Source organism: Cetorhinus maximus, chromosome 11 (genome assembly GCF_964194155.1).
Source record: "Cetorhinus maximus chromosome 11, sCetMax3.hap1.1, whole genome shotgun sequence".
NCBI lineage: Eukaryota > Metazoa > Chordata > Chondrichthyes > Lamniformes > Cetorhinidae > Cetorhinus > Cetorhinus maximus.
The window spans coordinates 22,883,539-22,898,174 of NC_135889.1; the positions used below are offsets into that span (position 1 = coordinate 22,883,539).

Genomic DNA, 14,636 nt, shown 5'->3' on the forward strand with positions numbered 1-14,636 from the left:
GTCAGTAAATAGAGCAACATCACATTATAACTTCCTGATTCTTGTGTTTTAAATTTTGTGCACTCTTATTGAACACATCCTCTCAAAAAGAAGACATGTTTTAGTGAAATTCGTTTGTATGGTGGTTAAAAAAAATTGTGCAAACAAGAGATTTCATTAGAACACGACACCAAAAAACAACCTCCTGAAAGAGTGGAAGATGTTCATTTAATTTTGAATTAATAGGTTTAGTTTCACTATACATGTGTAGCACTGTAACAATGAAATAAAATTATGCCTTTTCATCTGAATTAAAACAGAAAAAAATCTATTAAAGCAAAATTATTTCCATTTGACCTGAAATTAAACAATGAAAAATGTTGAAGAATGTCACTCATTCCCATTTGAAGATATCCCTCCCATTTCCAAAAAATCAAAATCTAACAAATAACCATCTATTTTCTCACCTTCTGTATCTAAATACTTGTAACTCTCAGTACACTATTCTCAAACAAAACAGTAATTAAACTTTTCATTTTTATAAGTGAATTGTTTTGAGAACTTCAGACAATTTGTTGCAAAATCCATTCTGAGGCATTAAACTTTCTCCATTTAACAAAACAAGAGTTGTTTCCTGCTTTCAATACTTGGTGCTTAAGTCACTTTGACACTTCTAACCAAACAAACATTTGGGGAAAAATATTTTTTTAAAACTCTTTTTCCTCAATTTTATTTGAAGAACCAGAGAAAGCACATTAGAAATAAACAGCAGTATTTTTAAATTCAACAAATTAAACAAGTCCTTTTCATTTTATTTCAATTTAGCATGCGCTCAAGAATCCTCAAAACTATCTTGTGAACCGGGAAACAATCCACAATTTAAGATGACAAAAGAAATCGAAAAATGACCCAAGAACAGCACATGCTGCAAATCACTAGCTGAAATTTTGGAAGGATTTAATCCGTAAAATTTAATGACTTTCACCAGCTGAACTACTGATTAGATTATGCCAAATCTGGGACCTATGTTCCCCACATTTAGGAACAATATCAGCTCTCATTCAATTTCAGCACTGCTAAAGATGAGCTCAACAAACACCTGCCACACCACACATACATCTCCTGAGCTCACCAGGTTCTGTACAGGTGAGACACTGACAAAAGCATGAAAAACTCTTCCAAGTTTTACATTATATTAATATACAGGTATTTAATATTTATATTTACATGCATATTAACGAATTTAGATCCATTTATATACTGTGTGTTGGGTGGGGTAGTGTAACATCTTTAATGTGCAACAAATCTGTTGTCTGTTCTTACAAATAAGCACTCAAAACTTTGAATGGGCACTGCCTTGAGACAAACTATGAACTTGACACATATACATCAAAATAGTATTAAGGAACAAAAATGGGAAAATTTGGGAGATAAGTATTTAAAAAAGGTGGAAATCTGAAATAAAAGTTGTTGGTCTTGTAAATACTTGGCAAGTGTGAACATTGCAGAACTCGAATGCATATTCTCCACCAGAAACGCTAACCTGCGTTTTCCCTATTCTGCATTTTTCTGGAATTTTCTGCTTTGATTAAACACAAACAGAAGAGGATTCCACAAAACACATGTCCCAGGAACACACTTCACCCTCACTGTCTGTTACAACAGATTGCCCCTGCAACACAGTGAGCTAGCACAATGTCCGAACATAGCCAACATCAATCGTTAGTGCATACTCTAAATCAACCTGAAATTCACTTTCTGCCTGATCATTGCGTTCACTTCAGGTAATGCCCAATCATTTGTGAAGTGACAAATTCCTCCCGAGATATAGTTCATTTTCTACTGATTTTTCAGTCACAGTCAGGCAAGGTAGAATAGCACTGCTCTGCACCATTGACACTTTGTGTCAAACAAATATTTTAAAAGTTTGCACCTCATGTTTCAGAAAACAATTTTCCACGGCCATTTACAACGTGCACATGATTCTGCAGTAGCATTATCACAATGTCAACCACTGGGAGAACCTCTATTACTGGAGGGCTTGGCCTGGCTCAGTCCAAACTTTTTTTGGTATTTAGGAGACAGACACATTCACATATGCTACAAATCCACTCACTCAACACAAGTCACAGTACTGTCTAGACTGTAGAAAATATGAGTCAAAGACTTCATCCTCCTGCATAAATCTGATTGTTTACTCTGAGCTGCTGACAGTCAATAGCAAATAATTTACCCACTTAAAAGGCAAGCTGTAACTAAATGTTTACAATCTAGAAAATAATTTTCTCTCATGCCTAACTGTTAAATGCTTAATAATCTCATGGAAAGTTTAATATGTCCAGTCTTAGAGACCCAAGTTATCTCTACATAAGATTGTCTCAATATCAGAATTTTTCTTCTTTTTCTGAAGGAAGTTCAATAATTATTTTTGTTGCAATTTAACATTGAACTAACAACTCCAACATTCTTCATTTGTGATTTATTTTAAGGGAGGGGTGAGAATGAACGGTAAATTAATTTTAAGAAACTGGGCGGGGGAAGAAAATTTGCCAGCCATTTGGAGCATTGGAGTGTTTGCTCAAGACTGCTGGGCAGGCTGAATCATTAGCCTCGGTCCTCACTGGGTCATTTAACCGGGAAGTGTAAAGGAGATGGGGATTTAGCTGTAGATTCAGGTTGTGCATGCACTGGAATTGAATCAAATGCAAACTGATTACAAGGCAGTTCAACATTTGTTCCCACTAGATTCTTTCCCCTAGTGTCAGGCAGAACACTTCTGAGCATTACAGTCCGGGAATTTCTAATATGATATTGGCATTGCATTGAGGAACAGAAATACCAACATGGTGATTTTCTACAACTGCCCAACTTACTAACACTCAAGTTCTAGAATTCTGTATGAAGGTTTCTTTAGCCTACTGGTACCAGCACGCTATAGAACAAAGTGAGGTCCCAACACTCCCCTTGTGTGATCTCTTTAATTACTCCAACAGATATGTAGCATACCAGTACTGTTCCCTAATGTTATATAAGTTCAAACAATTTGTCCAGATACAGATCAAGAGGACAAAGTCTAAACTTGTATGACTGGGCGTTTTTCATTGCTCCAAACTATAACATCAAGAGTTAATAATAGGTGAGGTTTTCTGTCCCTCAAAATGGGCCACACTCAAAACTCTAAAACTAGTTTACTTTGTTTGATTAAGTTTTTTTTTTACAAACAAGTATCTTTCTTTTTGCAGCTAAGTAAGGAGCCAGTACCAGAACCAGTCATCGGCTGGGCTCTGCACACACAATTATATAGTTCAGATGGAGGCCATTCAGCCCAGTGTGGCTGTGCTGGCTCTATGAAAAATTTAACAAATTAGTCCCTCTCTCTTGCTCTTTTTCATGGCCCTGTAAATTTTCCCTCTTCGACTATTTATAACCATAAATTACCTGGTGATGCCAGACATTGAACACTGGCCTCTTACACAGCAAAAAAACTGAGATATATTATTTAAATCAAGAAAATAGAGACAAAGTAAATCTGCTGTTTATTTTCCACTCACCAATGTCTCAACTGCCCTTCAATACAAAGATATGAAAACAACAATATGAAAATAAAATAAGCATAAAATTTGTAGTATCCTAGAACAGGATTTATACTTTGGGTTTGATGATTTTATAACTCATTTTATTTTAACAACTGGACAAATTGCGACAAATTTTGATCCTTTTGATTCAACTTGCTAACAAAAGTACAGCAAAGGAAAGGCATCTGGGAACTATTGTGTGACCTTCCTTCTGTGTGATCACAGCCAAAGAAACACAAGTCATTAGATTCTCTTATAAACTTAACCTCAGATCAAGCAAGGTCTTTATACCGATATCCCAAGCATATCCCTTTGCAGTAGTTTGTTCTTGTCGGCTCCTATTATTCCACTAAAAAAAGTGAAAACTTTCCTAATGAGAATTTTATTTTTGTTGCATACCTCCACATACACAACCTACTGTATAATGTGTGACACTACAGATCACAACACTGGGGACTTGAAATTATTTTCTTATTTAAAGAGAACTATTGAAAAGCTGTATGTACATTAATACTATTTCAACCCTTAAATTAAGGAAAATAAATTTGTCAATCTATCTTCACCTGAAGTTTTGGGATGGTGCAATTCTCTTGCAAAAGGGATTCCCACCAACAAACCTGGTATTCTATACACATTAAATCTAAAAAATGTTTTCTCTGGAAGTCAGTCACCATAATGCATAAACCTATATTTTTTGACTGCTGTTTTGTCAGATACCTATTAATATGCTCAAAATTAAAACCAACCTCATCTCCAAAAGGAAAGGCTTGTAAGCTATCTTTGTGTGCTTTATTACAACATTGAGCCTTTTGCATCAAAAAGCTTCTTTCTCAGTCACTGTCATGTAAAAGAAAATCTACCACACAAATGATATCTCTTCAACAACATTAAACTTCTGCAGCAGCACCACCTCCCCCCACTCCCTCCACTACTGGACGCTGGCCAAATACCCCCTCAGATCTCAAATGGAGCAACAAAGTGATGTGAAATCCTCTTTTCCTGCACAAAATGGGAAATCAGGTACAAGGAGGAATGTTGTACCTGAGATCTAATTGGAGATTACTGTTGGAAGTGTGTAACTAGATTCAATCTTTAAAAGAACAAGGTCTCTATGGTTTTACACTGACAGTACAGCCATATGCATTTTCTACAAAAAAAACCCAAGAAAATTCCCTTTCCTATTACTGGAAATAAATATTTTACCTCTGAATTTTCATTGCATGACTAAAAGCACACCTTTTCTATACATTACCCTGTGCAAAAAGAGGGGTAAATTTTAAAGAGTGCAAAGGTAATCTAAGGAGTTAGCTATTCCATTAGTACACATTTCTTTTTAAAAAGGCACTAATATCTTCCATTTAATATTTGAACATGGAGATAGCCCTTCTTACACCTTCGCAAAATGGGCAATGACTGACCTACGTACACCAGTAGTTCATCCCATGCTTTGCGCTACCTGCACCATTTTCATTTAGTTCAGGTTTTGTGCAACAACAGACCTTACATGACAGATGACCACAACTCGTGTCAACAGTTCTGTCTAAAAGCATATTTAAAAAATTGTGGGAGTCATTTTTTGTTGGCGGGGGCATTATTGACGCTTCAAGGTCTCCACAAGTCAGCAGCTGAACAAGTTTATCAGCTACAATTTGGTCTCTCCAGAACAAAAAAGTGGGTTTTATTATTTAGAATTGCCAGCACTTTGTTCTCCCCAGTACTCTACTCCCACTATGGCAAAAGATAAGCAGGAGAACGGGATTGACAGTAACTCACATTTTACTCCCGATATTTGCAGCACTTTGAAATAAAATCATTCTCTCACACCCACTATTTGGAATAACCGGCACCTATAGACTGGTGCCCTTTTTAAAATCAATGAGCTACAGGACCTTACACCTAACTAGTGCAACAGGGAAAAATATTAATATTGTAGTGGTCCCCCAACCCCGCCCATATCTCCTTAGAAAGGCACAAGAGGGTGATGGGGGCAATGGTTAAATGACAATGTAAAGATACAATTAGGAAAAGTAATAGGTATAACAGAAAGCTTTCTTAACCCTTCTGCACCAATAGTAACATCCTAGGAAGAGCAGTCTCAGTAAAAGCAATTTATCCAGATGTGCCCCAAAAACTGACACACATAAGGCATGCACTGCACTTTTTCAACAGCTAGTTTGCAACTTTCAAAAATTCATCTGCCACATATCAATCAGAATACGTTGATAGATCAGTTTAACAATAAATGGTACAAAACGCACAAATTGACACCCACAGAGCACCGCTATTAAATGAAGACAAACACCTCATCAAGAGTAGACTGTAAACATGGCTGCCTGCACCAATCATTTGGGTTTTAAAATATATATCTTTTTAAAAATATGATAATCGCATTTCCAATAACATTGTTTACAAAACAATACAATAATGCATTTCTCTGTACACTGCTGAATACCTTCCTCCAACAGATCACCATCTCAGCTTCCCTTGTCACAGTTGTTCTACTTATTCTCCAGTTCTCTTTTGGGTGTATTGTTCTGATGCATTTTGTGCATTCTATATTAATGTCATATTTAAATACGACTGGGTGCATTACCTGGAGCAGTCCATAATAATAATTAAGGATTATGCACCAATATCAGAAATATGAAAACTACAACTTTCTTTTGTGCCAAACTCATCAAGTTCAAAGCACCATGTGCTACACAAAATATTACGTTCATGACAAAAGTTCCAGTTTAAATTGAGTTTCAATAGTTCCATCACGTTATTTGTGCTTTATTTTTGATTATGTTGGATAACAGAAATTGCTATCAAAGGAAAACAGAATAAATGAGATTTGGTTTTTGAAGGGTGCGGAAATTGGGGAAGAATCTTCTAACATGCAGCCAGAAATATGTAACATTTATTTCATAAACTTTTTTGAAATCAATTATCTAATCTTTTTGAGGAAAACAAATCTAGACAAATTAACAAGGCACAAAGTTAGTTTCAGATCACTGCTCTTAGAAACAGCAGAGTTTTTATAAATTGCACAACAGGAAACTCTCCAAAAATGAAAGTCCAACTGATTATTGACTATTGCAAAAGGTTTTTTTTTTGAGATGGCAAATTATAATTTCCTTCAATTCTTTTCTGTCTTTTATGAGCATCTTAATTCAATGAGGTTTTAAAATAAGTAATAAAGATTTCACTCTTGTATGCTGGCATTAATAGTGCTTACATGGGTGCCGTTTATTGCAAATTAAATATGGGTTGTTTTTGCACAAACACAGAAATTTGGAAACTCGCATTAAACCAGGCAATACTTCCACACACAAATCTAAAGTCTTAAGGAATATCCGCACAGTTGTGCCCTCGCATGACTGGAGGGTGGGGGGCAGCAGTAAAAACACACAGCACAAACAGCGAGGATTTAAAAAAAATAATTGATATAAACGCTCACCTCTGCTTTTTGGGGACGGAGTAGTCGACTTCGATCACCTTGCCGTGAAGCTCCACTTTGCCTGAGCAAAAGAAAAGCATAACTAATATTCTTTTTTTAAAAAAAAGGGATGGAATGGGTGGCGAAATGAAATGACCATGAGGGGCTGTGAAACTGACACATCCCCGGAACCCCATGTAACCAGTTCAATGTTACAATTCAATTGTAACAATCCCGCACAAGTTGCCCCCACGCGCTCTCCTGTTAAACTTGTGGCAGGACAGTGAGATGGGCAAAGGAGGGGGGTCTTTAAAAGAAGCAAAATAAATATTCCATTCTTAGATTTTTTTCGTTGCAAGAGGCTGGAATTAAATCATTAAAAGGGCCATTTATTAATATTTATAGAAATGCAACTCGTGTGTTAAAGGAACACACGCAAAACAAAACAAAAAAGCGGCGCCAAAGGAAAGAGATTTTTTTTTGATTCACAAAATGAAGGACGGAGCCGCCATGCTTCTCACCACCTCCCACCCCGCTTTTTAAACAGCAGGCGAATGGAGAGAGGGGGAGACACACCAGCAGCCCCGCCAGGGACGCCTCACATCTTCAGTCATGGACTGAAGCAGGGGCAGGGAGGTAAAAGGGAAGGGGGGGGGGGGGAGGTGGAGAAGCAGCCCTGAGCTCTTTGCCCCAGCCCCGGGGGGCCAGAGGTGGCCCACTCGCTCTCTCTAATCCCCCCCATCCCCACCCAGCCAACACCTCTTACCATCCTTCCCCCTCCCCCTGGGGCTGGGGGAACTGGTGCTTTGAAGTGAAAGTTGTGTTTGAATGGTTGAGAAGGTTCCAGCATGTTTAATGTGTGTGTGTGTGTGTGTGTGTGTAGATACTATGGCCTGGCGCAGTTCAGATGCAACTAACTAGCCCTATCCCCACTACCTCCTCGCTACCTATTTACAGACACTTTGCTCCCGATCCCCAGCCCCTAGAGACAGGACACCTCGTAAAATGATGGGCACCTTCTCGGGGAACACAGGCGCGGGCTTTTCTGGGGGTGAGCTCAGCCAGCGGTCCATGAATAAAATCAGACAAAAAAAATCAGGAAAAAATAAGAGTGGGAGAGGGATGGGGGCTGTGCTCTGGGCTCTGCCCTGTCACTGTTTTTTTTTAAGTTAGGAGAAGAGAGGTAGGCATGTAATCTCACCCCTACTCCAACACCAACCTCCTCCTCTCGAACCCAAAAAGGAAATTCATCCTCAATGGAGCAGTTTGTTTTTTGCTGCCGTATTTCAGTTGAATGGTGATTCTCACACCTTGAGGTCTCAGTCTGAAAGTGTCAAGAGGAGAAAAGCTCAGACTCAACCGTCCCGGCCAACATGAAGGCAATATGGCAATGGATGACTGTCCTTTCAACCTCCCCCCCCGCCCCCCTTTCTCTTGGGGAGGGTAGAGATTTAGGAAGAAAGCTCTCTACCTTCCCCCCACCCCCCCCACCCCCAAATCTAAAGAGAAGGATCCCACTCCCAACTTCTACTTACCGGACAATGTCTCGATGACTTTGATAGCCGCATTCTCGTCGGGGCAATCCACGAAAGCATAGCCGGATTTGAGAAGAACTTGCCCGATTGAAAGCTTCCTCTCCCCAAAGAGTTGCTGTATATCGGCGGCTGTTACAGTCGAGCTCAGATTCCCAATATACAACTTATTCATGATCTCACTCCCTCTCTCACCCCCCCTCCCTCTCTCTCTCTCTCTCACACACACACACACAATCGAAAAATTATCAACAACAAAAAATATATATTATATAAATTAAAATAAGAGCTAATCGCTCAACACTTCCCTCCCCCTCCCCCCAAAAAATGAGAGATAAAAAACACAACATACAAGTCTGCCTCCAAACAACTAAACTGTTCCAGCACCAAAGACAAAAGCTAGCGAGTCCGACTCAAAGTGTCGCTACGACGCTCCTTTGGTTTAAGCGCCGCCTCTAAATAAAATCAGACTTAAAAATATCAGAGAAAAAAAATTGGAGCCCACGTGGTGCTTTGCGAAGACACCAGGGATGGAAATCGGAGGTGATGTGTGTGTGTGGATTTAGCAGAAAGAACCAAAAGGGTGTCTGATGGAGAAATCTCGCCCTCCCCAAAAACCCCTATCGCAGTGCTACTGATCCAAACTAACCCCAAACCATCAAAACTAGGAAGTGGCACAGGAACATTCACTGGGAAATGCTCAGAAAAATAAAAAGCTCGCGATTGGCCGGAGCCATGGTTCGCTAACATGAACGGAGTGGGCTGTCATTGGCTCAAATCAGCTTTCATGTGGATTCTCGACAGGTTTTGTACATGTTATTTGAACAGAGAGAGCACATCACCGGATGGCCACCTGCCCTGGGCGTCACTCAAGCTTATCAGAAAACCGGCCTCCTTTACAACCTCAAACAAATTTCCTAGTTACTTTCAGCTTTGCATCTATTGGTTCAAATAATATAAAAGAATAAGCCTCGGGAACATTCTAAAGTGCTTTACAACCAACAGAGTACTTGAAAATGTAGTCTTTGTCATGTAGGAAAAAACGACCAAATGCACACAGCAAGATCCCATACACAGCAATGAGATAAATAAATAATCAGATCATCTGTTTTAGTCAACTCTCTCCACAGATGCTGCCAGCCCTGTTGAGTAGTTCCAGTATTTTCTGTTTTTATATCTGTTTTGGTGGTATTGGTTGAGGGATGAATATTGGCCAGGGCATCAAGGAGAACCCTAAGAGAAAAGCAGATAACTGCAGATGCTGGAAATCTGAAACAACAGAAAATGCTGGAAAAGCTCAGCAGGTCTGACAACATCTGTGGAGAGAGAAACAGAGTTAACATTTCAAGTCTGTATGACCCTTCTTCAGAGTTCTGTTTTTGATCAAGGAGAACTCCCCCACTTTTCTTCCAATAGTATCAGCCGTGGCTCAGCTGCTAGCACTCTCACCTTGGTTAGGGGCTCAATCCCAATCCAGGACATGAGCATAAAAATTAAGGCTGACACTCCAGCGCAGTACTGAGGCAGTGCTGCACTGTCAGAGGTAGCATCTTTCGGATGGGAGGTTAAACCAAGGCCCTATCTGTCCTCTAAGATGGACATAAAAGATCCCACTGTTTTGAAGAAGAGCAGGAGAGTTATTCCCCAGTGTCATGCCCAATATTTATCCTTTAATCAACTTCATAAAAAACAAATAACCTGGTCCTTGCCATTTGTGGGAGCTTGCTGTGCCCAAATTTGCTGCTGTGCTTCCTACATTTCAACAGTAAATACACTTCAAAAGTATGTCATTGGCTGCAAAGTGATTTGGAAAATTGTGTGGTCATGAAAGGCACTTTATAAATGCAAATCTTTCTTTTCATATAGTGCCATTGATTTTTTTTTACATCCACCTGATAGGTCAAATGGTTTGATGTATTACCTGAAAGACAGTGTAGTACTTCCTCAGTACTGCACTGAAGTGTCAGCCTAGAAGTCTTTGGAGATAGATTTGAATCCACAATTATGTGTGTGTGCTACCCACAGAGCCATGGCTGACACCTTTACTATTCTGAATTACAGAACCACAAATTTAAATGCACAAAACAATTGCTTTCCCTCCTGTACTATCCTGTGAAATGACAAGGAAATATTCAAACTTGGAAGCCAAATAAGTTGCCCCAAATTCCAAATGGCACCACAGACTTGCCACGATGCATTAACCACCAGTAAGTGCCATGACCAGTTTTGCGTCCCCAGGCTACAAAATGGTAATCAGGAAGTGAATCCAACATCCCAATGCAGTCTCCTCTACATTGGAGAGACCAAACGCAGACTGGGTGACCGCTTTGCGGAACACCTTTGGTCTGTCCACAAGCATGACCCAGACCTCCCTGTCGCTTGCCATTTCAACACACCACCCTGCTCTCATGCCCACATGTCCATCCTTGGCCTGCTGCAATGTTCCAGTGAAGCTCAACGCAAACTGGAGGAACAGCACCTCATCTTCCAACTAGGCACTTTACAGCCTTCTGGACTTAATACTGAGTTCAACAACTTCAGATCATAAACTCGCTCCTCCATCCCCACCCCCTTTCCGATCCCCCTTTTTCCAATAATTTATAATTTTAAAAAAATATATTTTTCTTTTCCCACCTATTTTTAAACTTATTTCGATCTATTGTTTTATCTCCACCTTTTAGCCCATTTCGATCCCTTCCCCCATCCCACCCCCAGAAGGGCTATCTGCCACTTGCTTGTCCTGCTTTCTACCCTTAATGTCACCATTAGCTCATTCCTTAGATAATATCACCACCATCAACACCCCTTTGTCCCTTTGTCAATGACATATTTGGCAATCTCTTCTTTGCCTCCCCCTATCACTGGCCCTCTATCCAGCTCTACCTGTCCCATCCCCCTCTACCAGCTTATATTTCACCTCATTTCTCTATTTGCTTAGTTCTGATGAAGAGTCATATGGACTCAAAACGTCAACTGTGTTCCTCTCCGCAGATGCTGTCAGACCTGCTGAGTTTTTCCAGCTATTTTTGTTTTTGTTTCAGATTTCCAGCATCAGCAGTATTTTGCTTTTACCAACATCTCTCACCATTGACACAATTACAGCAGTATGCAACAGATATGTTCAATTACAGTTCAGGGATCAAGCCACTGGCTGTTCAACTACAAAAAAGCTTCTCCCTGATGAGAAGTAGAGTTTGATTTCCAGTGAAGGAAACTTGCTCCTCATGTTCCAGGCAATCTCCAATACCCCAGCAAACTGAGCCAAGTCAGATCTGTGCAGAGATTTGTGTCTGTCAGTTTGGGGAAATAATGTTAGGAGAATGCAACCTTCACCCTTGTTGCCCATCATGTCAATATCAGCTATCCAAAATCACATTGTGGCAAAGATTATATGCAAAGCACTGTATGTTTAGTTCAAACTCAGGGATGCCTCTTACTGTGTTCATGTGGCATACCCATTCCAGATACCAGGTATGCTTATGGCCTCTAAATAAACTATATCCTACTAGTCCCCACTTATGAGGATTTTTGTACTATAGTCTCACCTTAAGACAATCTATACTTATAGCAGGCCCCAAGAAGACTTTTATCCCATTCTTTCAGTCAAGATTTGGATAAACCTCGGATAGTCTTCCAGTAAACTCTGTCACCCAATCTCTATCAAAGAGATGCCTACACTAAACTTACGTTTCAAAGGGAAAAGGGTAATAGTTTAATGAAACATCTGGCTCAGTTCCACCATCATCATTTCTCTGTCTGGGCTGGAACTCAGTGGTGAAGTTCAGAGACTTTCCAAGTTTTACCTGCCTGCTAACTAGCCTATGTACTGTATTAACAGGCTGACCCAGCCACCTCAGGTGAAATGTTAACTCTGTTTCTCTCTCTCTACCGATGCTGCCAAACCTGCTGAATATTTCCACCATTTTCTGTTTCTATTTCCAGCACCTGCAATATCTTGCTTTTGTTAAAAGGGTTCAGCTCTCATTCTGCAGGGAACAAGTACTGAAAACACAATGAATGTTAATTGTTTAGAAGAGGGTCAGGTATATGAGTTTTGTATTTTACAAAACTGCCATTAGTTTTTCCAAATTATAGCTTTTGCGCAAAACGTCTTATTTAAACGATGCACTCTCAAAATCTACAATATATTTCAAAGATCACTGGACCTTTGTTTGGGAGGGCGAGAGAGATAACATAGAGCAGTCAATTCTTCATTTACAGCTATTCAAGCAACTGACTGCTTGGTTTTTAATTCAGACCTTCCATCCAGCAACAGAAAAACTGACAAAAATCATACTTTTCATGAACCACCCTTCATCTTTGATCTGCTGCAGACTTCAAGTAGACTTCTGACCAGCTTAAGTGTTGACACAAGCCACAAACAGCACATTTATAGTTAGTATTGCAATTATTAGACAAAAAAAACATATTCCACCCTGGAGGTCACATGATATAATGATGAGAGAGTTGTTTACTAATATTAACGACCATACTCCATGGATAAGTCTACTGCAGACCCAGACGTAAAGCAAGGACATGCCTAGGGGTTAAATGCTTTAGGAACCAAAGATCTAAAAGCCAGAGGAACAGCACCTCAACATCTGTTAGGTACTTTACAGCCTTCAGGAGATATTGAGTACAACAACTTCAGACCATGAACTCTGTCCACCATTTTGATTCCCCCCTTCCCCCTGCCAGTCTGTATCTTGTTCTTATGTTTTGCTTTCAGACAGCACTGACCCTTTTTCTGCTATTAACACATTCTGCTATTCTGCTTTCAGATAATGCTGACCTTTATTCCGCTTTTAACACCTGCTTTAGTCTTTAATATTATCTTTACCACTCCCTTGGTCTTGTGTACTATGACATCTTTGTCATTCAATCTCTCCTGACCTCCCTAACCTTATATTTTGCTCCACCTGCTCCTCCCCTCCTGTCTTTTTCAACAGCATTAAACACATCATATTTCTACCTCTCTCCAGTTCTGATGAAGAGTTGTAGTAGACTTGAAACGTTAGCTCTTTTTCTCTCCCCACAGATGCTGACAGACCTGCTGACTTTTTCCAGCATTTTCTGCTTTAATTCCAAAGTCTCCTGTTCCTCCCAAACCTGTCATATCTGTCACATGCCATGTCTTAAATTACTCATATACTGTGTCACTATAATGTAATATTATAATTTAATAGTATAAATATGTAAGGCTGGGGTAGACACATTTCTGGTCTCTCAGGGAATCAAGGGATATGGGGAGTGGGCAGAGAAGTGGAGTTAAAGCCAAAGATCACAGAATCACAGAATTGTTATGGTGTAGTAGGAGGCCATTCAGCCCATCGTGTCTGCATTGGCTCTCTGAGCATTTGAACCTAGTGCCAATCTCCTGTCTTTTCCCCATAACCATGATTAACCATGATTGCAGTGAAAGGGCAGACGGGACAAACAGTACGGCCTACTCTTGCTCCTATCTCTTGTGTCCTATTGTTCTTATCCCAAAATATTTTTTCTGAAGGAAATATCTTTCATTTGCACTTGAATGAATCAATACTATCTGCTTTCGCAATCTGCCGAGGGAGTCTGTTCTTTAGATTGATCACTTGTTCATTGAAATAATGTTTAGCCGATTAGAAATAAATTTACCCACATTTAACTGCAGGCTGTGTCCATGGTTTGACTGTACTGGACAAGGCGAAACAACTTTTCATGATCAACATTATGGAGTACTGTGTACAGTTTTGGTCTCCTTACTTAATGAGGGATATAATTGCATTGGAAGTGGTTCAGAAAAGGTTAACTGGGCCGATTTCCGGAATGAAGGGTTTGTCTTATGAGGAATGGTGGAACAGGTGGGCCTATACTCATCGAGTTTAGAAGAATGAGAGGTGGTTTTGTTGAAATATAAAAGATTCATAAGTGGCTTGACAGGGTGGATGCTGGAAGGATCTTTACCCTCGTGGGGGAATCTAGAACTAGGGGGCACAGTTTAAAAATAAGGGGTCTCCCATTTAATGAGGTGGAATTTTTTCTCTCAGAGGGTCAATAGACCTTGGAATTCTTGGGAGGCAGGGTGATTGAATATATTCAAGGCTGACTTAGACAGATTTCTGATCGATAAGGGAGTCAAGGGTTATTGGG

The 14,636-nt window shown here is 39.8% G+C and overlaps 1 protein-coding gene across 1 annotated transcript in view; it reads right to left on the reverse strand.

Moving 5' to 3' along the window:
• LOC144686961 (insulin-like growth factor 2 mRNA-binding protein 2) overlaps nt 1-8,838 on the reverse strand; it is a 112,444-nt gene extending 103,606 nt beyond the window's left edge. The window contains exons 1-2 of the mRNA XM_078552807.1: nt 8,511-8,838; nt 6,997-7,057 (exon numbers count right to left, since the gene is read on the reverse strand). Coding sequence (XP_078408933.1) covers nt 6,997-7,057; nt 8,511-8,682 — 233 coding nt within the window. The 5' untranslated portion in view covers nt 8,683-8,838. The remainder of the gene's footprint in view (nt 1-6,996; nt 7,058-8,510) is intronic.
• Between the last annotated feature and the right edge of the window lie 5,798 nt (nt 8,839-14,636).